This window comes from Arvicanthis niloticus, chromosome 13, assembly GCF_011762505.2.
Source record: "Arvicanthis niloticus isolate mArvNil1 chromosome 13, mArvNil1.pat.X, whole genome shotgun sequence".
Taxonomy (NCBI): Eukaryota; Metazoa; Chordata; class Mammalia; order Rodentia; family Muridae; genus Arvicanthis; species Arvicanthis niloticus.
This window is the reverse complement of record NC_047670.1, coordinates 73,118,789-73,144,114: the sequence shown is the minus strand read 5'-3', so window position 1 is coordinate 73,144,114 and position 25,326 is coordinate 73,118,789. Positions and strand designations below refer to the sequence as shown.

Sequence of the window (25,326 nt, the reverse complement as noted above, 5' to 3'; positions counted from 1 at the left end):
TCATTCTGTCCTCTCGAGGCCCCCTCCCTTCATTCTGTCCCCTTGAGGCCCCTCCTCTTATTCTTATCCCCCTCGAGGCCCCTCCCCTCATTCAGTCCCCTCGAGGCCCCTCCCCTCATTCTGTTCTCTTGAGGCCCTCCTCTTATTCTTATCCCCTCGAGGCCCCTCCCCTCATTCTGTCCTCTTGAGGCCCCTCCTCTTATTCTTATCACCTCGAGGCCCCTCCCCTCATTCAGTCCCCTTGAGGCCCCTCCCCTCATTCTGTTCTCTTGAGGCCCCTCCTCTTATTCTTATCCCCTCGAGGCCCCTCCCTTTATTCTTGTCCTCCTGAGGTCCCTCCCAGCTTTGTAAAAAACACACTTTGCCTACAAGCAGGTAAGCGCACCGTGTGCTTGTGGCAGGTGGGCACACTAATTTGGCCGCTGGTCGAGCACCTTCCAGTAGCAACTCTTTTCAACGCAGGAGCTGAGCAAATGTCATCTAGGCTTTGTGTTCCCCTCTCGCTGCCGTTGTTGCCCTGTGCTGTCTACTCCTGTCTGCTACTCCACTAAAAGTATTGCCAGCGTACGCTTTTCAGGGCTGAGTTTTGTTTTGTTTTTCAAGCTGGGTACGGAAAGGAGAATTGTCTTGAGTTCAAGGGCAGCCTGGGCTACTTAGTAAGGCCCTGCCATAAATAAATCTTATTATTTAAAATCAGACACAATGTGACATATTTGGATGTATTTATTTATGTTTGTTAATTTATTTATTTTGAGATTCAGTTTGCCCTTGAGCTCATAACATTCCTGCTTCTGTTTCCAGAACATTGGGGTTGGGTTTATTTCAGGATAAAAGAAAAATTTTGAGGGGCAGTGGTGGCTCACGCCTGTAATTCCTGCACTTGGGAGGCAAAGGCAGGCAAATCCCTCAGTTCCAGGTCAGCCTGATCTACAGAGTGAGTTCCAGGACAGGCAGGGCTACAGAGAAACCCTGTCTCAAAAAGCCGCATTAAAAAAGAGAAAAAAGAGAAAGAGTGCTGGAGAGATGGCTCAGTAGTTAAGAGCACTGACAGTTCTTCCAGAGGACCTGAGTTCAGTTCCCAGCAACCACATGGTGGCTCATAGCCATCTGTAAATAGATCTGATGCCCTCTTCTGGCCTGAAGATGTACATACAGACAGGATGCTGTATACATGATAAATAAATCTTTAAGAGAGAGAGAGAGAGAGAGAGAGAGAGAGAGAGAGAGAGAGAGAGAGAGAACAAATACAAGGAACTGTGATTGGGTGCTGTGGCTTGGTGGTGCCCACTTTTAATCCCCACACTTGGGAAGCAGAGGCAGCTGCTGTCTGTGAATCTGAGACTGGTCTAATCTATAGAGCACTCCAGGCCAGCCAGGGCTAAACAGAGAGACTGAGTGTCAGAAACAACCTTGCAAACAAAGATATAAAACAAAAAAACAAACAAATAAACAAATGACTTTTGGCTAAAGAGACAGGCCAGAAGTTAAGAACAGAATCTAACACTCTTCTGAGAATTTCAGAACATTTTGTGATAGTGTTGACAAGACTTCTGCATACAGGGTCATTAGAATTAGAGCCACTACCTAAAGGTTCAGGTAACTTTAAATCCATCCTTTTTTTCCAAGCAAGAATAGTATAACATCATACACAAAACATCAAGAAACTATATTCTTGGAAAAGTAGCCATTAATGTATAAATACATAGGCTTACTAAAGCAATGTTATTACCTAGGAAGAATCCAATCGGCAGTATGTGCCATATCAGTACAGGGAGAGACTTCTGAACAGGGAAGAGCTGAAATAGGGTTGTTGACTGGTATATAGGTGGGCAAGGCTGGAAAGGGCATCTCAGGCAAGAGTTTGGCGTCTGGGAGGATATGTAGTCATTGACCATAGAGACACTGTTTGGTGAGGTGTGTTGCTGGAGAGGTGGCTCAGTGGTTAAGAGCACTGGCTGCTCTTCCAGAGAACCCGGGTTCAATTCCCAGCATGGCAGCTCACAATGTCTGTAACTCCAGTTCCAGGAATCTAACACCCTCACACAGATGTACATGCAGACAAGAGACTAATACATATAAACGTAAGTTATATATATATATATTTTTTTTTTTAAAACAGAGCTACTTGGAAGGGTAACAATACATTGCTTATATTTACTGAGGACTCAGTACATGCTAGGCCCTGTTCTCTAACAGGTGTGGGAATTCTCACTGAAGTCTCATTGGATTCTTACAGCATCACAATAAAAGTAATTTAACTGCTGTTCTCTTAACACCAAGTCATCTCTCCAGCCCCCTTATTTCTTATTTTCATTTTGTCTCTTTTTCTTCTACATTAAATGGCTTGCCTCCTTAATTAAAATTACGTTGCCATTCAGTTAAAGAAATACATATTGTTTAGGTTCCTGGCAGGCTGGTAAGCCAGTGAAGAGGAGAGTAAGAGAGACTCAATGGTAGAGCACGTGCCTAGCGTGGGCCAAGCTCTGGGTTCGAGTCCCAGCAGTACATAGCTCTGGGATATAGCTCTGCAATGTGTGGGAACATACAGGGCTTCAAAAAAGGTAATTAAGGTTAACTACTGAGATGGGTTAGTGGCTCACAGCTGCTATCAGCATTCAGCAAGTTGAGAAAGGAGATAGCTTGCTGGTCAAGAGCAGTCTGATTACATAGTGAGTTCTAGGCCACTCCTGGCCTTTAGAATGAGACTCTGTTTCAAATGTTAAAAAGTTGGTCATGAGACCACTATCAGACAGAACAATGTGAGTTCAAGGCCAGCCTGGTCTACATAGTGAAGTCAAGGACAGCAGGGCAACATAGTAAGACAGAAGATCTTGTCTTAAAAAAAAAAAAAAAAAAAGTCCAGGAGTAGTAGTGAGAGGCCATCCTGGCCTACATGATACCATGTCTGAAAACAAAACAAAACAAACAAACAAAAAATCAAGCAAACATCAAACCAAAAGGTTAAGTGAGGTTAGAAGTGTGGGCAGTGTCCAGATGCTATAGGACTAGCCCACTTAAAACAAAAAATATCAAAACATCCTGCTTCTTATACATCTCTTAAACGTTTGTTATTTTTATTTATTTTTTATTTTTAGTTTATGTGCATGAGTGTTTTGACTGCATGTGTGTAAGCGTACCAAGTGAGTGTAGTTCTTCTATAGGCCAGAAGAGAGCATTATTCCCTTTAAACTGAAGTTACGGACAGTTGAGAGCTGTTGTGTTGGTCTGGGAACCAAACCCAGGACCTCTGTAAAAGCAGAAATACCCTTAGCCACTGAGCCAGCCCTCTGTCCCTCCCCAGACTTGAGGAAAAACCACATGTGAGAATATATGGGAAGGCTCTGTCTAGAATGATTACCAGGAACTTGACCCCCAACCTCTAGTATTATAACAAAATAATGATATATTGTACATTATTACTATTAACTATTACTATTACTAATATGGAGGGTCCCATTCTGTAGCCCAGGCTGGCCTGGTGCTCACTTTGTAAACCAGGCGGACATCAATTACAGTGGTGCCTCTTTAGTGTTAGGAATACAGACATGAGCTAGCACATGTCTTTGATGATTGAGTATGGAGGGAAAAGAAGAAATAGAGGCTTCCAATCTTGAGGAAGAGACCAGAGCCAAGGCAAAGACTTTACTTAATAAAAACAATCCTCTCTTTTGCTGGGCATCGTGTCCTGTACCTGTAATCCTGCACTCAGAACACAGAAGCTGTAAGATCAGAGCTCTGGGGTAGCTCTGGGTCAGTTTTAGAGTAACCTCTGACCTCAGCACTCACTATTCTTGCAGAGGACCAGAGTTTGATTTTCAGAAACCATGTAGGAGCTGCTAACAATTATTTGGAACTCCAGCTTCAGGGGATCCAAATGTCCAGTGCCCTCTTCTGGCCTCTGTAGGCACTGCATCCATGCACACACACACACACACACACACACACACACACACACACACACAAAATTATAAACTTAAAACCTTAACACAGAAAATGTTCATGAAAATTATCTTTCTTTTATATAATTTATTTGTATTTTATTTTACTTAGTTCACTGGTGTTTTGCCTGCATGTATGTCTCCCTGGAAGAGGAGTTACAGACAGTTGTGAGCCACCATGTGGATGCTGGGAACTGAGCCCTGATCCCCTGGAAGAGCAGGGTGCTCTTAACCTCTGAGCCATCTCTCCAGACCCTCCAAATCATCAAAACAAAAGAAAAGGAAATAACTAGGGCTGGAGAGATGGCTCAGTGGTTAAGAGCACTGACTGCTCTTGCAGAGGTCCTGAGTTCAATTTCCAGCAACCACATGGTGGCTCATAACCATCTGTAATGGGATCTGGCGCCCTCTTCTGGTGTATCTGAAGACAGCTATAATTGTACTTATATACATAAAATAAATAAATAAATCTTTAAAAAGAAAAGGAACCCCTCCACCCCAAAAAGGGCAAACAAAAGGAGAAAGAAAAAGAAAAAAAAAAAGCATTTTTGACTAAGAATCCTAACTTTTTTTTTTTGTCCAGATCTCTAACTATATTTTTGTGAACTGTTCTTAGTAGAGGAGCTTTCATCTCAGGTGGGGAAACTAAGACAGCTGTCTATGGAAAAAAGACCATGAGCCAGATGTGGTGGCACATACCCTTAATCCAGGACAGCCAGGCTACACAGAAAAACCAAGTCTCAAAAAACAATGAGAAAACGGGCTGGAGAGATGGCTCAGTGGCTAACAGAATTTGTTGCTTTTGTAGAGGACTCAGCCTGATTCCCAGCATCCACACAGTGCCACACAAACACCTGTAAGTTTAGTTCTCGGGGACCTGACAGCTTCTGGTCCCCACCAGGCATGCAAGTGGACATACTTACAGACAAAACACCCATTAAATTAAACTAGAAACTGGAATCAGACAGGGCTGTTAGGTGGTCTTCATCTCTAGATCTCTAGATAGATTTTCTCATCTGAATGTCTGAGTTTCCTTGCTGGAGCTTCAGCCACGTGTAGGAAATGTTCCCACTCTCATGCAGTGTGCTATGAGAACAGGTGGTCGGACACTGCAGGGGAGTGACACAGGCTGGGCTGAGAACACAGCAGGCTTTGCTTCTTTGGAAACCCAAACTGTCTCTTAACCTATCTCCATTGGGCCCCATAACCTAAGTATGTAGCTGTGCAAATAGAACTCTTGAGAAGTGGGGACACTTTCTCTGCGGCTCTCTGTTCCTTTCAAGGGGTTCTATGAGGAGAGCCTAGGCTTCCTTGGAGCTGATGTCTACCAGGTAAGACAGAGCTGCCCCCCTAACAGCCAGGCCTGAGCTGAAGACTGCAGCTGTCTGGGGAACAGCTGGTTAAGCCCCCAGCAGCTGCAACAGCTGAGATTAATCTCATGGCCCCCATACAGCACACATCCCTTTCTTGTTATGTTCCTTGGCTAGACTACCTGATCTCAGAGACTTTGTTTTCTTGAAATAGGGTCTCTTTACAAAGCCCTGCTGTCCTGGAACTCACTATATAGACCAGCCTGGCCTTGAACTGACAGATATCCTCCTGCCTCTGCTGGGATTGAAAGAGTACATCACCATGCCAGGCTTAAGATCATCTAAAATCTTTTAGAGTGGGTATTATGAATTTTTTTAAAACTAAATGACCTAAGTTTCCTATGTACTTCTCCCTGGTGCTGCTGGCCCAACCCTCCTTGGATCTCGGTAGGAAGTGTTGCATGAGTCTGAGTCTTACACACAGCCTCCCCTTCCCTCCCTTAAGAACAGAGTAGTTCAGCCTATGGAGTAAGAATGGAGAATGGTTTTCAGTGACAAAGTTGTTAGGGGTGAAGACTCCTGTCTGGTAGGATGAGAAGGTTGATTGGGTTTCTGTTTCCTTCAAAGACCATGCTAAGTCCTAGGAATTCTTGGCAGTGTCTTGGGAAGAATGGCTGTCATGCTGGAGGGCCTTATTTTTAAACTGGTTACTTTTCCTGGGATGGAGATTATGCATCTAAATACATAGAACTGTATGTACTTTTATACTTTTAGGTTCTTGGTTTGTTTGTTTGTTTTTGTTTTGAGACAATGTTTTTCTGTGTAGCCTGAGATCTGTCTGCCTCTGCCTGGTGAGTGCTGAGATTAAGGCATGCACCACTAAGGGCTGCCTCCTCTATCACCTCTACCCTGCGTATGTATGTTTGTATGTATGTATGTATGTATGTATGTATGTATGTATATGTATGCATGTATGTATCTATGTAACTATATATGTATGTATTTATGTATCTCTGTATGTATGTATGTATCTATGTATGCATCTATGAATGTATGTATGCATGTATCTATGTAACTATGTATGTATCTATGTATGTATCTCTGTATGTATGTATCTCTGTATGTATGTATGTATGTATTTATTCTGTACTTTTAGGCTCTTATTCAACAGTTGTGTCCTTAAGGATATTACTTTGTCTGGGGGTGCCGGAGGATATGGTGAGGCACTGCTGCCAGGAGGCTGGAAAACAGGTGCTATAAGATTTAAACAATTAAACAATTTACTGTCTCGAAAAAACAAAACAAAAAACAAAAAAAAATAAACAATTTAAACCAAAAAGGTGAATTAACACACAGGAAGAGATCAGATCCAGAGACTTCCCTCTCCTTGCTCCAAATGCTTATCAAGCCCTGACATCACAGGTAGGTTTTATGCTGTACTAAGGACATCCTCCTGTCCACTTTTCTGGTTGATGATGTCTTGCTGTCTCGCCAGCCTTGAGCATCTCACTCCACCTGTGCATCAGTGCAACACCCCAGCCTCAACTCCAATAGCTGAGACTACAAGTGTCTGCCCCCATACTCGGGAGATTTTCAAAATGAAGTTATCCGAGTAGGTACACACAATTAAGGTTTTTTTTTTTGGGGGGGTGGGGGGAGTATGATCAAACTTGAGCTTTAAAAGGTCCCAAGTTTTGTTTGAGTCCCAGCATGGTAGCATGCCTTCTCTCTCTCTCTGCTGTCAAAGAGCCAGGTGTAGTAGCAGTTCATGACCCTGCTCAGAGGTTGAATCCAGGGAATCATGGGTCAGGCAACTTGGGGCTGTAAGTTCAAAGCCAGCCTGGCTAACCTAGTATGACCCTGTTTCAAATCATAAATTTAAAGATTTATTATTTTACTTTTATGTGTATGAGTGTTCTGTCCGGATGCGTGTGTGTACAGCATGTGGGTGCCTGATGCAAGCAGGGGCCAAAGGACCACATCAGATCCCATGGTACTGCAGTTATGGATGGTTGTCTGCTGCATGTGGGTGCTAGAAACTGAACTAGAGTCCTCTTGAAGACCAGAAATGCATTTAACTGCTGGGCCATGTTAGCAAGCCCCTTGAAATATAAATTTAAAAAATGAGGCCGGGTGGTGGTGTCACACGCCTTTAATCCCAGCACTTGGGAGGCAGAGGCAGGTGGATTTCTGAGTTCGAGGCCAGCCTGGTCTACAGAGTGAGTTCCAGGACAGCCAGGACTACACAGAGAAACCCTGTCTCGAAAAAAACCAACCAACCAACCAACCAAACAAACAAACAAAAAAAGGACAGGGACATAGCTCAGCCTCAGTAGCACAGAGATGCCTAGACTGTGTGGGTCCTGCATACAATTCCCAGGACTACCACCACCACTATATATATATGTGTGTGTGTGTGTGTGTGTGTGTGTGTGTGTGTGTATGCATGTATGTATATATGTATATAGCATTATATATTTTTATATATACATATATGATTGCATTTTAATTGTTTGAGAACTGGTTTTAAACTCTGGATCCTCTGCCTCCCAAGTGCTATGGTTACAAGTGTGTACTTGGGTCTCTCTCTCTCTCTCTCTCTCTCTCTCTCTCTCTCTCACACACACACACACACACACACACACACACACACACACACACACATTTTAGCTATCTGTTTTGCCTTGTATGAGACAGGATCTCTCTATGTAGTTCTGTCCATCCTGGAACTCAATATATAGACCAGGCTGGCCTCAAACTCACAGAGACCCTTCTGCCTCTGTCTCCCAAATCGCAGGGACTAAAGGCATGTGCCACTACATCCAGCCAATATTTAATTTAATTTTTAGTTATATGTATTTATTTGTGTCCCTGTATATATAGGCCATGAGTGTTTGGGTACCAAGAAGGCCAGAAAAGGCCATATGGACTTGGAGTCCCAGGAGGTTATAAGGGACCTTACATGGTGTTAGGAATGTACCTCAGATCCTCTGGAAGAACAGAATGCATCTGAGCCATCTCTACCACCTCCACCCCTCAAAAAAAAAAAAAAAAAAAAAAAAGAAATAAATGAGTAATTTAACAAGAATCATCTGCAGGCTGATCTCCCAACACTCAGGAGGCAGATGCAGACAGATCTCTGTGAGGTCAAAGCTAGTTCTAGGATAGCCAGGTGTACATAGAGAACCCCTGTCTCAAAAAGCTTAAAAAAATCACTTGATGCCCAGTGTGGTGGCTTAAGACTCTAATCTTAGCAACTGAGAGCCTGAGACAAGAGGATTTTTAGTTTGCAGCCAGCATCCACTATGAGGTAAAACAATTTCAAAAATAAATAAATAAATAAATAAACTGTATCAGCTGCCAATAAACTGTAATGCTGTCAAAATTAAATCTGAGGCTAACTTGGCCAGAAGAGACCTGTTGCCTCTTTGTAAAACCAAATAGCCAAGTGTGGTGCCATAGGATTTTAATCCCAGCACTTGGGAAGCAGAGGCCGGAGGATCTCTTGAGTTTGTGGTCAGCCTGGTCTACAGAGTGAGTTCCAGGACAGCCAGGACTACACAGAGAAACCCTGTCCTGGAGAAGAAAAAAATCCCTGGAACTGAATGGAGACTTGCTTGGGAGAGAGCTAAGTCGTGAGTGGAGAGAAAGGAGAAAGGGTTGAGCTGCAGGTAAGACACCGGGCAGCAATGGAGATGGAAGGAAAACCAGAAAACAACAGTCATGAATATGGATTGGTGATAGCTCAATTGATAGCGAGCTTAAAGCCCAGGATTCAGTCAGTCATTAACAGCACAGATCCTCCCAGCTCTCTGGAGTCAGAGGCAGGAGGATTCCAAGTTCAATAGGTTTATTTCCCTGCACCCACGTGGCAGCTCACAACTGTGAATCTGAAACTAGTTCCAGGAGATCATATGTAGGTAGCACACCCATACACATTAAAAAAAATAATAACTAAATAAAAGTTCAGGCTCATCCTGGAGCAGTCGAGGCTGGGGATCCCAAGCTAGTCCTTGTTTTTGTGAAGCAGGGTCTTGTTACATAGCTCAGGTAGGTTGGGGACTTGTGTTAATTTATAAGTTGTGGCTGTGGCCCCTGGATTGGCACTTTCCTTAGGAGGAATCAAGTACTTGCCACTTTCAGGGTCCAAAGCTCAAAAGGCCCTTGCCTTCCTATAGCTTCTGCCTCTCTGCCTCCCTGTAGGAAAGCTCAGGGCTTGATCACTTATTGATGAAAGACACTGGAAGGGAGTGGGGGGTTGGGGAGAGACAGAGACAGAGAGTCTGACTCAGCCAATAGTCAGCACACAGATATTCAAGGTCCTTCTGGACTTTCTACATCCGTTGAGACTTCAACCTCGGGAACAAATACACGACAGGAAACAAGAGAGCTGCTAATTCAGCCCACAGATCCCTGAGAAAGAATACACTGTTTTTCTGGGCCAGCAGTTGGAAGGAGAGGCAGGTGCATCTCTGGGTGTTCGAGGCTAGTTAGGGTCCATGACAAAGAGTGCTCTAGGCCAGCCAGGGCTATATCATAGTGAAAAAAAAAAAAAAAAAAAAAAAAAAAAAAAAAAAAAAAAAAAAAAAGCAAGAAAGCCAATCTTGTGGCACGAACCTTTATCCTAACTCCTAGAACAGGGAGGCAAAGGCAGGCAGAGCTCTGTGATTTCAAGGCCAACGTATTCCAGGAAAAGTCAGAGCTATGTAGAGAGATCCTGTCTCGAAAAACCCAAAGCCAATCCAAACAACAACAAAATACAAAAACAATAAAAATCTCCCCAAACTTCATATTGTTTTAAGCTGTAGTCACTAAGTAATAGTGTTGTTTATTATTATTGGCTTTTTGAGACAGGGTTTCTGTGTAGCCCTGGCTGGCCTGGAACTCGCTCAGTAGACCAGGCTGGCCTTGAATTCACAGATCTGCCTGCCTCTGCCTCATGAGTCCCGAAATTAAAGGTGTGCCCACCACTGCCAGTGCTATTTATGACAATAATGATACTTACTATACACCAAGAAGGAGGTGAATTCTTAGCTGTGGAAAACAAAGAAGTCCAGGGGAGCGTAGTGTTAAGTCGGAATTTTGTATTGCCGTGGCCAAATAACTGAGAACAGCACACTTCAAGGAGAGAGAGGTTCCTTTTTGGCTCAGAATTTCATATGGTTAGTCTGTAATCACTTGGCTCTACGCTCGTGTCCGTTGTGACACAGTCTCATGGATAGTGGGAGCATGCGGGGGAGCTTTTTCATGGTGGACAGCAAACAGAAGCAGAGAGAGAGGAAAGGCCCAGAGCTTCACAAACACCCTCCACCAGTGACTGACTTCCTAGGTTCTACCCCAAATGGATGAAACCACTGATTAATTTGAAGCTGTCCATGACATACTTGTCTCCCTAAGGTTTTGTACATGTTTGTGTGTTCTGGGGACCGAAAACAAGGCTGGCCTCATGCAACTCCAAACTCTGAATAAATTTAAACGCCAGGAAAACAGATGTCATGTTTATCTCTTTTAGCAAGGCTGCATCGGTGTCTTGTTCAGAGTATGTAGAACGCATGCGACAGCCTTTTTGCTTTTTCTAAGACAAGGTCTCTTGGGCTCACACTATGTAGCTGAGGCCATAATGAGTTTGAACTCCCGACCTTCCTGTCTTCGACTCTTAAATCCTTCGATTATAGACCTAGGCTTTTCTTTTCCTTTTTTTCCGGACAAGGTCTTGATTGGCTTGATCTTGTATAGCCCAGGCTGGCCTCAAACTCACAGCATCTTCCTGCCTCAAGTCAGTATTTGTTGAATACATGAGTGCCCCGGGTATGATAAGGAAACCTGAGACTGCACACACACCGAAGCAATTTCCCCAGAACAAGAACTCCAATTCTGTGAAAACAGAGGTCTAACCCCCTCCCCTCTCCACCACCACCCAAATTGGTTTCTCTGTGTAGCCCTGGCTGTCCTGAAACTTACTCTGTTGGATCAGGCTGGCCTCAGACTCTGAGATATGCCTGTCTCTGCCTCTAGAGTGCTGGAATTAAACCCGTGCTTCAGAGACCTAGAATCTTTTCAACAAAGCCTCCAGCCCAAAGCCACATGTAGTAGTGTACCCCTTTGATCCAGTACTGGGGAAGAGGAAGCGGCAAGTGAATCCCTGTGAGTTTGAAGCCAGCATGGTCTATATACAGAGAGCTGTAATCCGGCCAGGTTAGACCAGTAAGACCCTGTCTCAAAAACAAACGCTCCAGCCCAACCACAACAGATATTTTCCTTTTTGTTTTGTATTTTCACAACAGGTGTTTTCCATCTGAGATTCACAGCTTCTTTGGCTAGGCAGCAAGTACCTCTAGGACCCCGAGTTTCTTTCTCTTTCTTTATGAATGAACAGGCTCAGGTCTACGCATGTGCAGCTCCCAAAGATCCCGCTCCACGTGAGGCCCACCCTTCCCTCCTGTGGGTGACTCCGCCCTCCTCTAGTCTAATAGACCAATGAGGGGCAGCATGTGGGGCGGAGCCGGGAGCCGCCCGGCTAGGTATCCCGCTCCTCTTGTTCCCCTCCCCTGCCCCTCGCGCCAGGCTCCCTTGCGTACAGTCGCTGTGTTGTGATCACGTGGGCTGCCCGGGGCGCACGGCTTGTTTTGGTTTTCCTTGGGCTTTCCCTGCGTAGCTTCTGTGAGCCACTGTCCTTCCCTGGGTCCACCTCGGCCCGCACCTCGGCTGATCTTCGGGCTCCTTCGGCCCACACTCTTACGAGCCCCGCGGGGCGGCTTCCTGTCATGCCTCTGGTGCGCTACAGGAAGGTGGCCATCCTGGGGTACCGCTCCGTAGGTGAGTCCCCGCCCTCCCGAGAGCACCATTGCTTTGTGGCCAGAAGAGGCGCGCTGTGGCGGAAATGTGACACGAGGACCCAATGTGGCCTGGGAAGAAGTCGGGTTTGCTACCAGGAGACGGAAGGGTGGAGGGATTGCTGGAAGAGGACCGCGCAAGGGTTAAAGTGTACTGGGCTGTGGTTGCACCAGTCGTCCCCGCGTTGCTCTGGGAGCGGGGGTGGGATCAGTATTTGAAGGCGTGGTGATCTGCGTGGGGTAGACAGTCACAAGTGTCCTAGCCTGGTGCACTAGATCCTGGGGAATCTTTCCCAAAGGGTGAGATGGAGTGGGGCCGGGAAGGGCATCCTGCGGCGTCACTGAATGCATTCAGTAGCCAAAACGCTGCGGAGTCTATACGTAAGGATGGTGGTAATAAAAGACCAAGGGAAGGCATTGTTTTGGGGCTCCCACAGACTGGGAAGCTGATTAGGAGTGTCCTTTGGTCCTGGCCACAGTCCTAAAGGACAAAAGGTGTGAATATGGATGGATGATTGTATTACAACAATCTCTGGTCCTTAAAGGGAAGACATCTTTGGCACATCAATTTGTGGAAGGCGAGTTCCTGGAAGGCTACGATCCTACAGTGGAGAATAGTGAGTAGTAGCCCCTTCCCCCCTGTTTTTTTGGAGACAGGGTTTCTTTGTGTAGCCTTGGCTACCCTAGAACTAGCTCTGTAGACCAGGTTGGCTTCGAATTCAGAGATTCACCTGCTTCTGCCTGTGGAATACTGGAACTAAAGGCATGTGCCACTACTGCCTGGCTTGAGTAATTTTCTTTCATGTGGAGATGGAGCCTAGATAGGCTGGGTGCCCTCTCTAACTCTACAATTTGAGATTTCTTTGTTGCCAAGAGGCTGATTTATTTCTATGTTCCTCTAATCAGTTCTGGGAATCCTGTTCTGTGTCTAGAGAGTAGAGTTTGCAAGGTTCTGGTCCAGGATAGTGTAGATCAGTGGTTCCCAATATGTGGGTTGAGACCCCATTTGCAACCCTGTACCTCCAAAAATATGTACATTATGATTCACAACGATGGCAAAATCATAGTTACGAAGTAGCAACAAAAGTAATTTTATGGTTGAAGGTCACCACAACACAAGGAAGTGCTTTAAAGGGTCGTAGTATTAGGAAGGTTGAGAACCACAGGTGTTGATGAAGACAGTAAGTCTGTGTGTGTCCCTCCTGGGGTCAGGAATATATAGGAACACACAGCACTGCCACTACCAAGCACCTTACAGTCAAGAAGCTTTTTGTTTGTTTGTTTTTTTCCAGCTTACAGCAAGACAGTGACTCTTGGCAAAGATGAGTTTCACCTACATCTAGTGGACACAGCAGGGCAGGTACCAGTTGTGGTAGGGTGTTCAAATGTTACAGTTCAGCCCTATATAAAGTCTGTGTGCATGGTTCGTGTGGGGTGTAGTATGAAAAGGAAAGCATTTAGTTGTTAGCAGTGTGCAAGGCTCAGTGGAGCTACTTTGTAAAAACTTGTTTAGGGGCTGGTGAGATGGCTCAGTGGTTAAGATCACTGACTGCTCTTCTGGAGGTCCTGGGTTCAATTCCCAGCAATCACATGGTGGCTCACAACCATCCATAATGAGATTTGATGCCCTCTTATGGGATGTCTGAAGACAGCTACAGTGTACTTACATCTAATAAAAGTAAATTAAAAAAAAAAAAAAAAAAAAAACTTGTTTAATGGAAGAGACTGGGGCAGGAAATGTCCCAGGGAGAGTCATTCTTATGCTATGCTACCAGCATATGCCGTTTGAAGGCATGGGAGTAAAAACACGTGTTTTTGTTTGCTGCTAGGATGAGTACAGTATTCTGCCCTATTCGCTCATCATCGGGGTCCATGGTTACACGCTTGTATACTCGGTCACCTCTCTGCACAGGTATGTAGCTGAGATTTTGAGTGGGGGCTTGTCAAGACTGAACAGTTATCCTAGAACTAAAACCATAGCTCTGTTTCTTATGTCTGAAGCTTCCAAGTCGTTAAGAACCTGTACCAAAAGCTACACGAAGGCCATGGTAAAACTCGGTAAGTGGCCCTAGGACATAGTGACATGAGGGTGTGGAAGAGAGCAGAAGGGTGAACTCTTCAAGGAGGCTAGAGGTAGATGGTGGCTGGCTTGTTTGGGGAGTCATCTGGCCTTGATGGAGTTGGAGTAGTTGGGGTCCATGGAGGATGGGGACAGGAATCTGACAAGCACAACTGCAGTAACTGCTTTTTCATCCCAGGCTGCCGGTGCTACTTGTGGGGAATAAGGCAGATCTCTCTCCAGAGAGGTGGGTAAGATTCTGCTGCTTAGGTAAAGGAAAGTGGCTTGTACCAGGGAACAACCAAGCTACAGTCCTTCCCAGCTCTGCTGTTTGACCGAAGCAATGTTACATCTTGATTTTTTTGAGACAGGATCTTTACCACGTAGCCCAGGCTGTCCTTTAGCTCCTGATCTTCTAGCTTTCTAACTAGTGCTTGCTGAGAATGTAGTGGTGGGTCACCACGCCTAGCTGGGTTTCCCTTGCTTTTCATCCTTACTTTGAAGGTCACTTAAGGATAATCCTATCATAATCTATATTTCAGTCTTACATATCATGCTTTTGTTTACATATATTTTCTCTTTTTTCATTCACCTCCTCAAACCTTGGGGTATGGGGTGTGAATCATCAGAAGGAGTCCAAACCCTAGGGATCTTTCAGAGAACTTGCTGACGTTTCTGTCCGTTGTCTATCTTTATACATTCCAAATCTGCTTCCAGAGAGGTGCAGGCAGTAGAAGGGAAGAAGCTAGCAGAGTCCTGGGGTGCAACGTTTATGGAGTCATCTGCTCGGGATAATCAGGTGCTGAACATAAAGCTTAGACTCAGTGGCGTGGCCAGCTGTGTCTTCCTTACATGCTGCTTGGTGGTGGAGACAGTTGAGAATGCGCTATGTTTGCCTCGGGGACCGCTCTGAACCAGCTGATTGACGGCTGATCTTATTCTTTGTAGCTAGCTCAAGAGATCTTCATCAAAGTCATCCAGGAGATTACCCGTGTGGAGAATTCTTATGGACGACAAGACCGCCGATGCTATCTCATGTGAACTCTTGGCATGGAATAACTGCCCTGTTTCTGCCATAGGCATTGCCCAGCCTGCAGCGGTGGGGCAGACCCTCAGGACTTAACTGCTACAGTTGCCAACTATGTCCATTGTCCACTGGGCACATAGTATGGCATCCTCATTTTTGCACACTCATCCCAGGTTCTGGTAGCCTGGATGTTAATGTTTACAAAGGAACAAGAGGTCTCAGGGACACTTCTAACTCCTTGTTTTTCTAAATGAGTTTTCAGTCTATGCAGTTGGGATATGAGTCTTGGGCATTGATTACCCAGGACTCCTGGGTAGATTTTGGGCGTTGGTTGGGAAAGGGTGTTGGTTGCTTGGCAGTTCTGAAGTAGAGCTGTCTGCTGGGGTAACAATGTATATTTCCAAATAAACTGAGAAATCTTTTGTTGTTGACTTTTTTGTGTCTGGGGAGAGCTGAGGACTGGTGGCTTCACTATGTAGTATGGACTTGTCTTACTCCTTCCTCACTAAGGACCCTGCCCTAAGACTTAACTGCTCTCTTTTTTCATCTATTTTTTTTAAGTTCTGTTGGGCTACCCCACCCATCTAAGTTTGTGGGTTCTGAGGATCCCTTAACTGCAGATATACCGCCCTCTAGTGGCCAGTTTCCATATGCTGACTAGCTGCCATATACTGACTAGCTGTTGTCCTGGGACCATGACATTAGCTGTGTCCCCTCGTTTCTAATGACATTAAGGAGAGTAGAGGCGGAGACTAGAAATGTGTGCTAACCTAAGAAAACGGAGAAAAAAAAAGAATGTGCTTGGTGCACATGTGCTCTGGCAACCCGGACATCCCTAAACCCCCTCTTTCTTCCCCCCTGCCCACTCCCCACCCCTCTGTGGAGTTTCTCTGTGTAGTCCTGGCTATCCTGGAACTCAAAGCGAGCCTCACGCACTGCTTACTAAGAGCCTTGTCCCTTTTGAGCAGACATTTTTTCCCCCTTTATCCATCTGGCCATGTTTTGTGCCTTGCACACCTTAGGAATTGTGCTATAGTTTTTAGGTGTTACAGATTTGTTTTTGTTCTTTCAGAGTCTGCCACAGTAGGATGGCTGTTTGCTAGTAAGGGGTAGGTCTTTACTTTTTAAATTATGTGTTTGCATGTGAATACAGGTACCTGAGGAAGCCAGAGGCATCAGATTCCTTAAAGGTGTAGGTACAGGTGGTTGTAAGTCACTGAACATAGGTACTGGACACTGTACATGGGTCCTAGGCACAAGCAGTGTGTACTCTTCGTTGCTGAACCGTCTTCCCAGCCCTCCACCGTCTGCCTTGTCTACTCACCAATTCATCCTCAAAGAGAGTTGTAAGGGTGACCTAAGAGCCTCTGTAACATAGTAGAGGACAAAGACCTCCTCTGCCGACTGGGAGAAGCCGAAGTGTCCAATCAGCCTCAGTTCCCACTTGTGAAGTATGGTTGAATAGGCTTCAGAAGCTGGGTGTTGTGGTACACACACACACACACACACACACACACACACACACACACACCCTGTTATCCTAGGGTTTGAAGGCTAAGGCAGGAGGTCATCCTGAGCTGCATATAAAGAGGCTACACGCTAGCCAAATATTCTACCACTGAGCTGTAGCTCCAGTCCTTTTGTAAAAATGTGCGTGTTCACACGAGTGTGTGTGTTTGTGTGTGTGTGTGTGAGAGAGAGAGAGAGAGAGAGAGAGAGAGAATATGCAAATGGAAATTAGAAGGCAACTTGCAAGAGTTGATTCTCTCCTACACTGTGGGCCTGGGGCTCAGACTCAGATCTTCAGGTCTGACAAAAAGTGTCTTTTATTCATTGAGCCATCTTGTCAGCCATTTAGAGACTTCTTTTTGATTTTTTTTTTTTTTTTTTAAGATTTATTTATTTAATGTATATGAGTACATTGTAGCTGATGGTTGTGAGCCACCCTGGTGGTTGCTGGGAATTGAACTCAGGACCTCTGGATGAGCAGTCAGTGCTCTTAACCGTTGAACCATCTCTCTAGCTCTAGACTTACTAATTTTTTTATCTTTGAGTGTTTTGCCTGCATGCTTGTCTGCAGCACGGGTAGGCCTTGTGCCTCTAGAGTCCTTTATCCATTTGATCATCTTTGTGCCTTGCACACCTTTGGAATTGTGCTATATTTTTTAGGTGTTAAAGAAGAAGAAATCAGAAGAGGGCATCAGATCCTTTGGAACTAGAGATATAGGTAGTTGAGAACCACCACGTGGGTGCAGGGAATGAAACCAGCCAGGTGGCACACGCCTTTAATCCCAGCACTTGGGAGGCAGAGGCAGGCCGATTTCTGAGTTCGAGGCCAGCCTGGTCTACAGAGTGAGTTCTAGGACAGCCAGGGCTAAACAGAGAAAACCTGTCTTGAATAAACAAAATAAATATTTTTTTTCTGGGAATGGGTATTTTGCCTACCATACATCTAAGCAGCATACGTAAGCAGTGTCCTCCGAGGCCAGAGGAGGGTATCAGAGCTCTTGGAAATGGGGTTAGGGATGGTTGTGAACCACCAAGTAGGTTCTGGGAACCAAACCTAGGTCTGGTGGAAGATCAGCCAGGGAGTGCTCTTAGCCACTGAACAATCACCCCAGCCTCTGAATGTACTGAAATAGGGTCTCCCTAAGTTACCGAGGCAGGCCTTGAGTCTGCTAATCCTGCTTTCTCCTTCCCAGTAGCTGGAAGCATTACAGATTCCAGATTGTGGATCACAGATTGTGAAAAGACAAGCGTTTCTTTTGAAAATTTTTGTTGTTCTTTTGATGTGTGTGTGTGTGTGTGTGTGTGAGACAGAGAGAGAGAGAGAGAGAGAGAGAGAGAGAGAGAGAGAGAGAGAGAGAGAAGAGAAGAGAAACAGGTGTGCTGTGGTGCAGGTGTGGAGGCCAGAGGACAACTTTCAGGAATTGGTTCTCTATATTCACTTAGTGGGCCCTGGGGGTCAAACTCATGAGTTGTGGTAGCAAACTACCTACGGGAGCTACCTCAGCTCAGAGGGGGCTTTGAAGTCCTCATCATCCTTTGGCCTTCACATACCAAGTGCTAGGTCACAGGACTGCAGTGCCAAACTTGGCTTAAGAGGTTGTATTTAAAAAGATTCTTTTTGAGGCCAGCCTGGTCTACAGAGTTCCAGGACAGCCAGGGATATACAGAGAAACCCTGTCTCGAAAAACAAAAACAACAACAACAAAAAAAAAACCATTCTTGGAGTTCAGTGGTTAATGTGGGGGCTGGAGAGATGGCTCAGTGTTTAAGAGAGCTGGCTGTTCTTCTTGAGGTCCTGAGTTCAATTCCCAGCAACCACACGGCAGCTCACAACCATCTGTAATGGGATCTGATGTCCTCTTCTGGCACGTAGTATACATGCAGAGAGAACATCATGTACACAAAATAAATAAAATCTTAAAAGAAAAGAGTAATGTTTTTGAGGAGAACCGAGGTTTGGTTCCCAGCATCCACATAGTGGCTCACAACCACCTGTAACTCCAGTTCTAAGGGCTCTGATGCCCTATTCTGACATCTGGAGGTTCTTGCATCTATATAGTACATATAAGTTCACAGAGCTACACAGAAATACACATCTATTATAAACAAAACGTTTAAGTCTGTCTAAAAAGGATTAAAGTGGGAAATGAGGGGCCAGCTGTGGTACATGTCTTTAATTCCAGCTCTCAGGAGGGAGAGGAGACATAGATTTTCTCTTGAGTTGAGAGGTAGCCTTGTCTACATGTCAGATTACTGGTCAGTGTTACATAAGACCATGCAGCCGCCCCTCCCCCATGAGAATTGACGTAATATACCTAATGATAAGGATAGTCCATCACAGATTAATTAGTATTATCTTCTAGTGGGGTTCTGCTTTTCATTTTTGGGTACTGGCAGTGAGGGGGCACCTTCCACTTTTCAATTCCAAGTTAAACTTGTACTATAGCTGAGATAGTTGTGGGATCACCTAAAATCTCTTTTTTAGAAATTTTGTTGAAATTGGCTTCAGTGATGAGACTACAAACCTCCATGCTATGTATGGATAGCAGGACATGTTTACTGTTGGTCTCTTGTGCAACCATGGCCAGATCTACACTGTCCAATCTGGAAGGTCACACATGATTAGGTCTAACATTGTTATAACTAAGTTACTGAGTTGCACCACCTACATTTCAAAGTACTCAATAGCTGCATGTATCTAATGGCTATGATCCTGTGGATACAGCACATTTCCAACAGAATGAACCGCACATGCTGTACTTTCCCCAGGATAGTAGCCTCAGATCTAACTTGCCAGCTTCTTTCCACTCTTTTCTCTTATTTATTTTTTTTTTTAAATTACATTTATTTTATCGTGTGCGTTTGTGTGCAGGGGCATCCTGGACCTGTGAAGGTCAGAGAATAACTTAGATTCAGTTCTCTCCTTCCACCATGTGGGCCAGAGGGATGGAACCCAGGTCTTAAGGCTTGCCAGTAAGTGCCTTTTACTCTCCAGGCCATCTTGATAGACCCTTAAATCTGCCCTTTTCTTTTTTTTAATCTATGAGGAAAATGTTCCCTTTGGTTTGCATTATGGGCTAACGTCTCAGAGTGATTCCTTGGGCGATTTCCTCGTTAGCCTCATCCTTTTCACGCGTAATATGGAAATAATTCCGCAATGTTGATGAAGAAAAAAAGGGGGATATAAAATATCGAATACACGGTTAATTTGTCTCAACCTGCCTGCTTACTCCATGTATAGTCTATGCAGAAAGGTAATTCTAGTCTTCCTTTCTTCCAGACTTGGAGTGTGGGAGCTTGACAGGGTCTTATTCAGATTAATAATATCCCAACCAAGTAGCAGAGTATTTAGCTTAGTTGGAGGAGGAGGAGGAGGAGGAGGAGGAGGAGGAGGAGGAGGAGGAGGAGGAGGAGGAGGAGGAGGAGGAGGAGGAGACGACAGGTTTTAGATTTTCGGGAAAATTAAATATGGGGTGGGGACACTCTACATAGATGTTTTGGTAGGGAAGTGGTTGTTTGGGGATCGTGAGGACACGGACATTACTTCTGCACCAAAGGGTCTTGGAGTTACAAGATCTGAGAGTCGTCCAGCTTTCTTCCGGCCCCCAAACGTGGCAAGAACCCACCCTTTGCAGCGGCAGGCACCGTGCCTCACTTTCTCCATTTGCGGACTCCAGTTCCCAGGATGCAGAGCTGCGGCCAATCTCCGGGCTCTCTTTTCACCCCCCACCCCCCCTTGGCAAAGACTGTCCCCAGCTAAAGCAAGGAGTTCCAAGGGTCAGTGACTTTAGGAAACAGGATTAAAAAGTGGCCAGAATCCTAGCTTTACCACTCAGAAGGTAAAGGAGGCAGCTCCTGGGCCGCGGCGAAGAAGAGGGGGGCTTTATTCCCACGTGTCTGCCCGGCGGCCAGCCTGGCGCAGTCGGGGTTAATCTGCAGCGGAGGGATCCCGGAGCGTGTGCGTAGAACTGCAGAGTCACAGCCTTTCCTCCAAGAGGGCTGTACCCCTCCGCCGCCCCGCTCCAACACAAAATAGGGCCTCCTCTTCTCCTTTCTCCCCTTCTTGAGTGGGGTTCCCCAGGCAAAAGGCCCCCCTGGATCTCGCGCCGGACGCTCCACGAGTCTCTACGACCGCTGCCCAGATCCCAGGCAACGACAGAGCCTCTTCGCAGGAACCACCCTACCGGCCGAGCAGGAGGCGGAGGGGGGGAGGCGGAGCGGCGCCGCGCTGCACTACTTTCCTCTCCGGTTGCAAATGGCTGCCTCGTTCCCCACTTTCCGCTCAGTTTCCTGACCCCCCGGCGCCGGGAGCCGGGGTTGGACCATGCACCTCTAGACCCCCCGCGATCAGAGGCTGCCGGGGGTCTAAGGGGTGCTGCGGACCACAGCCGGCCAGGCCGGGGGCGGGGCAGCTCCCGAGGCCAGAGGGGAAGGGAGGCGAGCGCTGGGCCTGGAGCGGCCGGAGGGGAGCGGGCAGAGGGCTCGCACCGCCCGCCCCTTCCTCTTCCTCGCCCACCAACCCTCCTCCCTTCCCCGGGGGGAGCAGAAGGTGGGGGGCTCGAAGCCGCCGAGGGGGGACGCTCGGGGTCGCGGAGCCCGGCGCTGGGTGTGTGTCAGGTTCGGCCCCGCCGGCTCCGCGTCGCCGTAGCTCGCGCGGCCCCGGGGCGCCGGCCGGGCGGGGAGAGGGGCTCGGCGCGGCTGCGAGGGGCTCACGTTCCATCCGGGCCCGGCGCGCGGCGCGGCGCGGCGCGGCATTCCTTCCGGGCTGCTGGGGAGGCGCCTCGACGTTCCATCTGGAGAGCCTCGACGTTCCGCCCGAGCCCGGCGCGGGCGGCCGGGGCGCTGGCCGGGCCCTAGGACTGAGAGGCCGCCCCGCGACGCGGATGCGGAGCCTGCTCGCCCAAGATCAAAGCCACCGGTGCTCTCTTTGTGTCCGCTCGGGATTCGCCGCCCTGGGGCTGTTCATGGAAACCTAAACTGCTGGAACCTGAGGCAGAGAACCCCTCTTGGATTCTTGCTTTTTTTTTTTTTTTTTTCCCCGGGGGAAGGGTGACCACTCCGACCTGGATTTACCGTTCTTGGCCTCCCTAAGCCCCCCCGAGTGGGGGGCGGCTGTGCTCGCTCTGGCGGTTGGAGGTCGGGGAGCGGCCCGGGCTCTGGCCATGTTCTCGGATGAGGATTTCTGGATCGCCCTGTGAAGAGGTGAGTGAAGTCCGCCCGGCCTGGGCCCAGAAAGGGTTGGACTGGGGGCACAGCCAGATGGACTATCTTGGCCGGTGCTGGCCTTTAGGTTGGAGAAAGGGGTGCCAGAGCTGGGAAGGGTTCCTTTGGCAGGGTCTGTCAAGGGAATCTGAGCCAGTTGCCACGGCAGAACGGAGGCCTGGTTTCTTGGGGTGTGCCTCTTTAAAGATTGGGGGTTCAGGGAACTACAGGAGTTTGGGAACATGTCCAGATAGCCTCTCTGCCTGTTTATTTTTGTGTTGAGGGAGTTCGACCAAACTAAGACCCAGGCCCTGATGCCAACACCAATCCCAGGCTGCTGTCCCCCACCCCCACCCCCAGGGTTCCTTGGGACAGAGCAACTTGGTGGGGGTGGGGGGGTGCCACTGCCAGGTCGGACTTACTGCCAGATTGGACTTTAATGTTTTTCCTACTTACCCGGGCACCCAAAACAATCTGTGGGAAACTCAAGGAGCCCTGGGTCCTTCATCAGGGGGAGGGTGGGTGGAAACTGGTTACAAGAGAGGAGCTGGGGCAAGAGGGAGGTGGGGCTGTTGCACCTCTGCCCCTGCTGTTCAACTTAACTACCTCTGCCTGGCAAAGTGACCCCAGCAAGGCCTAGTGGTGTCTTAGCCTGCTTTGCTTCCCCTCCTCTTGGGATGGACATAATCTCCGGGGGATTATAGAGGAGGCCGTTGAGATCCGTTCTCTACGAATGTGGGCTGCAAAAAAATGGCTTTTGTCTCTCGCTTTCTCTGGGCCTAGTGTAGAGTTAGCTGCCCATGAGCCCCTGGCCAATCCCGAAAGCCCCCGCAAGACCTCTACGATGCTTTCCTGGCTACGAAATGGTAAATAGTTCTCAGGTGCTTCCCCAGCCCTGTCGAATAGAGTAGCTGGTACCTCTTTGATGGAGAAATGACTTTATTTGTGCTCTTTTCTGCTGGAAGCCAGTGTTTCCAGCCCTGGTAGGAGGTGCTGGGGAGAAGGGGTGTGTGTGTACAGCAGACAGGGTGCAGCATGAGCCTCCCGCCTCAGCCTCTGGGCCCTGGGCTGGGACAGCCTCTCTCACACCTGTCATGTTGCCCAGCAGGGATTTGGCTAGTGTGTTTTTCTCCCTGATTCCACCCCCTTCAAAATACATTTGCTAGGTCTCCTTGAGTCTTGTCTCAGAAAGGGGAAGGTAGGGGGTTTGCCCTTGAAAGATTTCTGGGAGGTGGCATTGGAGTGTTGGAGTAAGGTGAGCTGTCATCTGCGGTCTCTGCCTCTCTTGTCTGCTCTTAGAGAACATGCTTAGGTGGGACTGTACCTTGTTAGCTCTGGCTGCCCCCTAGGCTACCCAGGGACTATGTGTTACCATTTGGATCCTTCCTAGAGGGCTGACCAAAAATGGGGGTGGAGAGAGGTGTGGTTTGATTCTCTAGCTGGGAACCAGGAAGTCCCACTGAAGAGCTGTTCACTCAAGGGCCTGCTCCAGTCTTTCACCCCTCCAAGCCTCCATTTCCTCCCTTGCAGAGAAAATGGAGTGAAGTCTGTTGGTCTAGGGTGAACAGAGGAAGGAGAGTGGTTGGGGTAAATCTCTGCCACCTTTCTTGCTGTTTTGGGAGTTTTAGATGTAAGACTCTGGGGTGTCAGCTCCCTCCCTAGTTTAGAGCAAGCCTGGCCCAGGTATTAGCCTAGTTTCGATCCAGGGAAAACCCCCGTGGGATATATGTGTGTCTCTGTTTACTGGCTGTGAATGATGGGACGGGGGAACCTTTGCCTGTATTTGCTCAAATGCCTCCAGGGACTTGATTGCTATGGCACTTGATATTTTGGTATAGATGCTGGGCTGAAAGCTGGAGTAGTTAGGGGCTAAGGTTTCAGGCTTCTTGGAGATGTCCCTGGATTCTTTATGATACACAGAAAGGACAGTTTGCAGCTCAGTCTTGGGCCTTCCATGGCTCTGTAAGTGGGGTGCTTCCTTTGCTGATGTTTCTACTCTGATCCTCAAGGCTAGATGAAGAAGGTAGTTTCTGTAACTTCTTGGGCAGTGCTAGCTTTAGCAGCCAGAGAGAGAGCTGTGCTTGGGGGAGGGCCCAGGAATGTGTCCCTCTGGCCTTGTGTCAGGCGGCCCTCCTACCCACTGTATTATCGCCGCTGCCTTCTATTTGTTGCTGTTTGTGGCTCCCTTGGCCGAAACTCTGAGAACAAAGTTGGTGGAGGATCTGTTAGGAAGATATGGTTAGATGCAAACATTTAGAAAACTTTAAAGTTCTTTTGGACATTTGGTGCGACCAGGCCTTGAATGATTGAATGGGAAGAGGTCCTGGCTTGAGCCTTGACCTCCAATCCCCTCTTCCCACAGGTGGCTTGTAAGGGCCGCTTCAAGTTCAGAGCATGCTCTGTAAACTGGCCAGGTAAGCATCCTGCTTTCCTGCAAGTGGATTGTTTCGGACGAGGCTTTGGGAAGAGCTAGTTTGGGAACGGCAGTAATAGGTGTCAGGTGATGCTGGTGCTCCTACCCTGGCAGGTTCAGAGCATTAGGAGGAGAGGAAAGTGGCATTTTGACTTCCACGTGGCTTGAGGGGGATTGACAGCATTTGGAAATGAAAGTGTGAGATTAGGGAAGGATACTGAGACTGTGGTGGCTGGGAATTGATTTACTGATCATTGGGCACTTTGAGGGTTCCCTTGTTATTCAGCCCCAAGCGATCGACTGGGGTATTTGCCTTCCAGTTTTAGAGGACAGGATTATCTGTACCCAGGTTGGTGTGATCACTGACTAAACAAGGGGAGTGGAAAACATGGGAGATGGATTTCCCAGACCGTTATCATTTACAGTTGTTTTTAAGGGAGTCTTCTTGCCTCACACCACCTTTGGAAGCACTAGACACTGGTTGGGAAGGCCCACCCTTCTCACCAACAGCTGCAGGCACTAATCCTTCTCAGCTTTCTTATGTGGGGTTTCTTTTCTATTCGTAATCTTGGGAATTCTTGTCTGTTTAAACAGTTTTACTGTGGAGCTCTGGTTGGCCTGGAACTCTCGATGTAGACCAGACTGGTCTCCAACTTGCCTTTGATCCCTCTGCTTCTGTCTTCCAAGTAATGGTGTTGTCGGTATCTGCCACCAGCCCTGGCATCTCTGTAATTCTTCCTCTTGACTCCTCTCAGCCTTTGTACTCCAGTGTGCTGCCTTGGAGGTCAGAGAAAATACACCCAGTGTTGTGTGAGTCTTCAGCTTTCAGATGTAGCTTTAGCATGTTTCATTTGGTTTTGAGATACACTGGACTATATGAAAAAGGAAAGAGGGACCGTTAACTCTTCGAGTATTTGGAAACCCAGTTTGACTTAAGAGGAAGGAAACTATTCTGCTCTGTTAAGTCCTGCCCCATTTAGCCCTCCTCCAAGTAGCAGTGTGCTTCCTGAGACTACAACTCCCAGCATGCTTAGC

At 47.3% G+C, this 25,326-nt stretch overlaps 2 protein-coding genes across 19 annotated transcripts in view; both read left to right on the top strand.

Annotated features, from left to right (window-relative positions):
* The first annotated feature begins 11,748 nt into the window (after positions 1 to 11,748).
* Positions 11,749 to 15,589, top strand: Rhebl1 (RHEB like 1). Of its 4 annotated transcripts, none has more exons than XM_034516008.2 (8): positions 11,749 to 12,064; positions 12,627 to 12,698; positions 13,374 to 13,441; positions 13,911 to 13,993; positions 14,083 to 14,139; positions 14,340 to 14,387; positions 14,858 to 14,939; positions 15,089 to 15,589. In XM_034516008.2, exons 1-8 carry the CDS (start codon positions 12,013 to 12,015, stop codon positions 15,179 to 15,181), a joined length of 555 nt encoding a protein of 184 aa, XP_034371899.1. In that variant the 5' UTR covers positions 11,749 to 12,012; the 3' UTR covers positions 15,182 to 15,589. The 4 variants fall into 4 exon arrangements, with proteins under 4 accessions (XP_034371899.1, XP_076768174.1, XP_034371897.1 ...); XM_076912059.1 differs by having other exon boundaries at positions 13,374 to 13,453; XM_034516006.2 differs by having other exon boundaries at positions 14,858 to 15,589.
* A 6,149-nt stretch (positions 15,590 to 21,738) lies between these two features.
* The window catches only part of Kmt2d (lysine methyltransferase 2D), a 39,562-nt gene continuing 35,974 nt past the window's right edge, over positions 21,739 to 25,326 (top strand). For 12 of the 15 annotated variants that reach the window (XM_076912042.1, XM_076912056.1, XM_076912046.1 and 9 more), the window contains exons 1-3: positions 21,744 to 21,878; positions 24,241 to 24,292; positions 25,047 to 25,101. In XM_076912042.1, coding sequence (XP_076768157.1) covers positions 21,849 to 21,878; positions 24,241 to 24,292; positions 25,047 to 25,101 — 137 coding nt within the window. In that variant the 5' untranslated portion in view covers positions 21,744 to 21,848. Of the gene's footprint in view, positions 21,879 to 22,633; positions 22,745 to 24,240; positions 24,293 to 25,046; positions 25,102 to 25,326 lie in introns of those variants that run through there. The other 3 variants (XM_076912051.1, XM_076912052.1, XM_076912053.1) reach the window with 3 other exon arrangements.

Excerpts from the sequence above, each read along its gene's own strand:
- Rhebl1 (XM_076912058.1), top strand. The coding sequence starts at position 12,013 with ATGCCTCTGGTGCGCTACAGGAAGGTGGCCATCCTGGGGTACCGCTCC. Across the intron at positions 14,140-14,339 it reads GAAGGCCATGGTAAAACTCG|GCTGCCGGTGCTACTTGTGG; the intron begins GTAAGTGGCCCT and ends TTTTCATCCCAG. Across the intron at positions 14,388-14,857 it reads GCAGATCTCTCTCCAGAGAG|AGAGGTGCAGGCAGTAGAAG; the intron begins GTGGGTAAGATT and ends ATCTGCTTCCAG.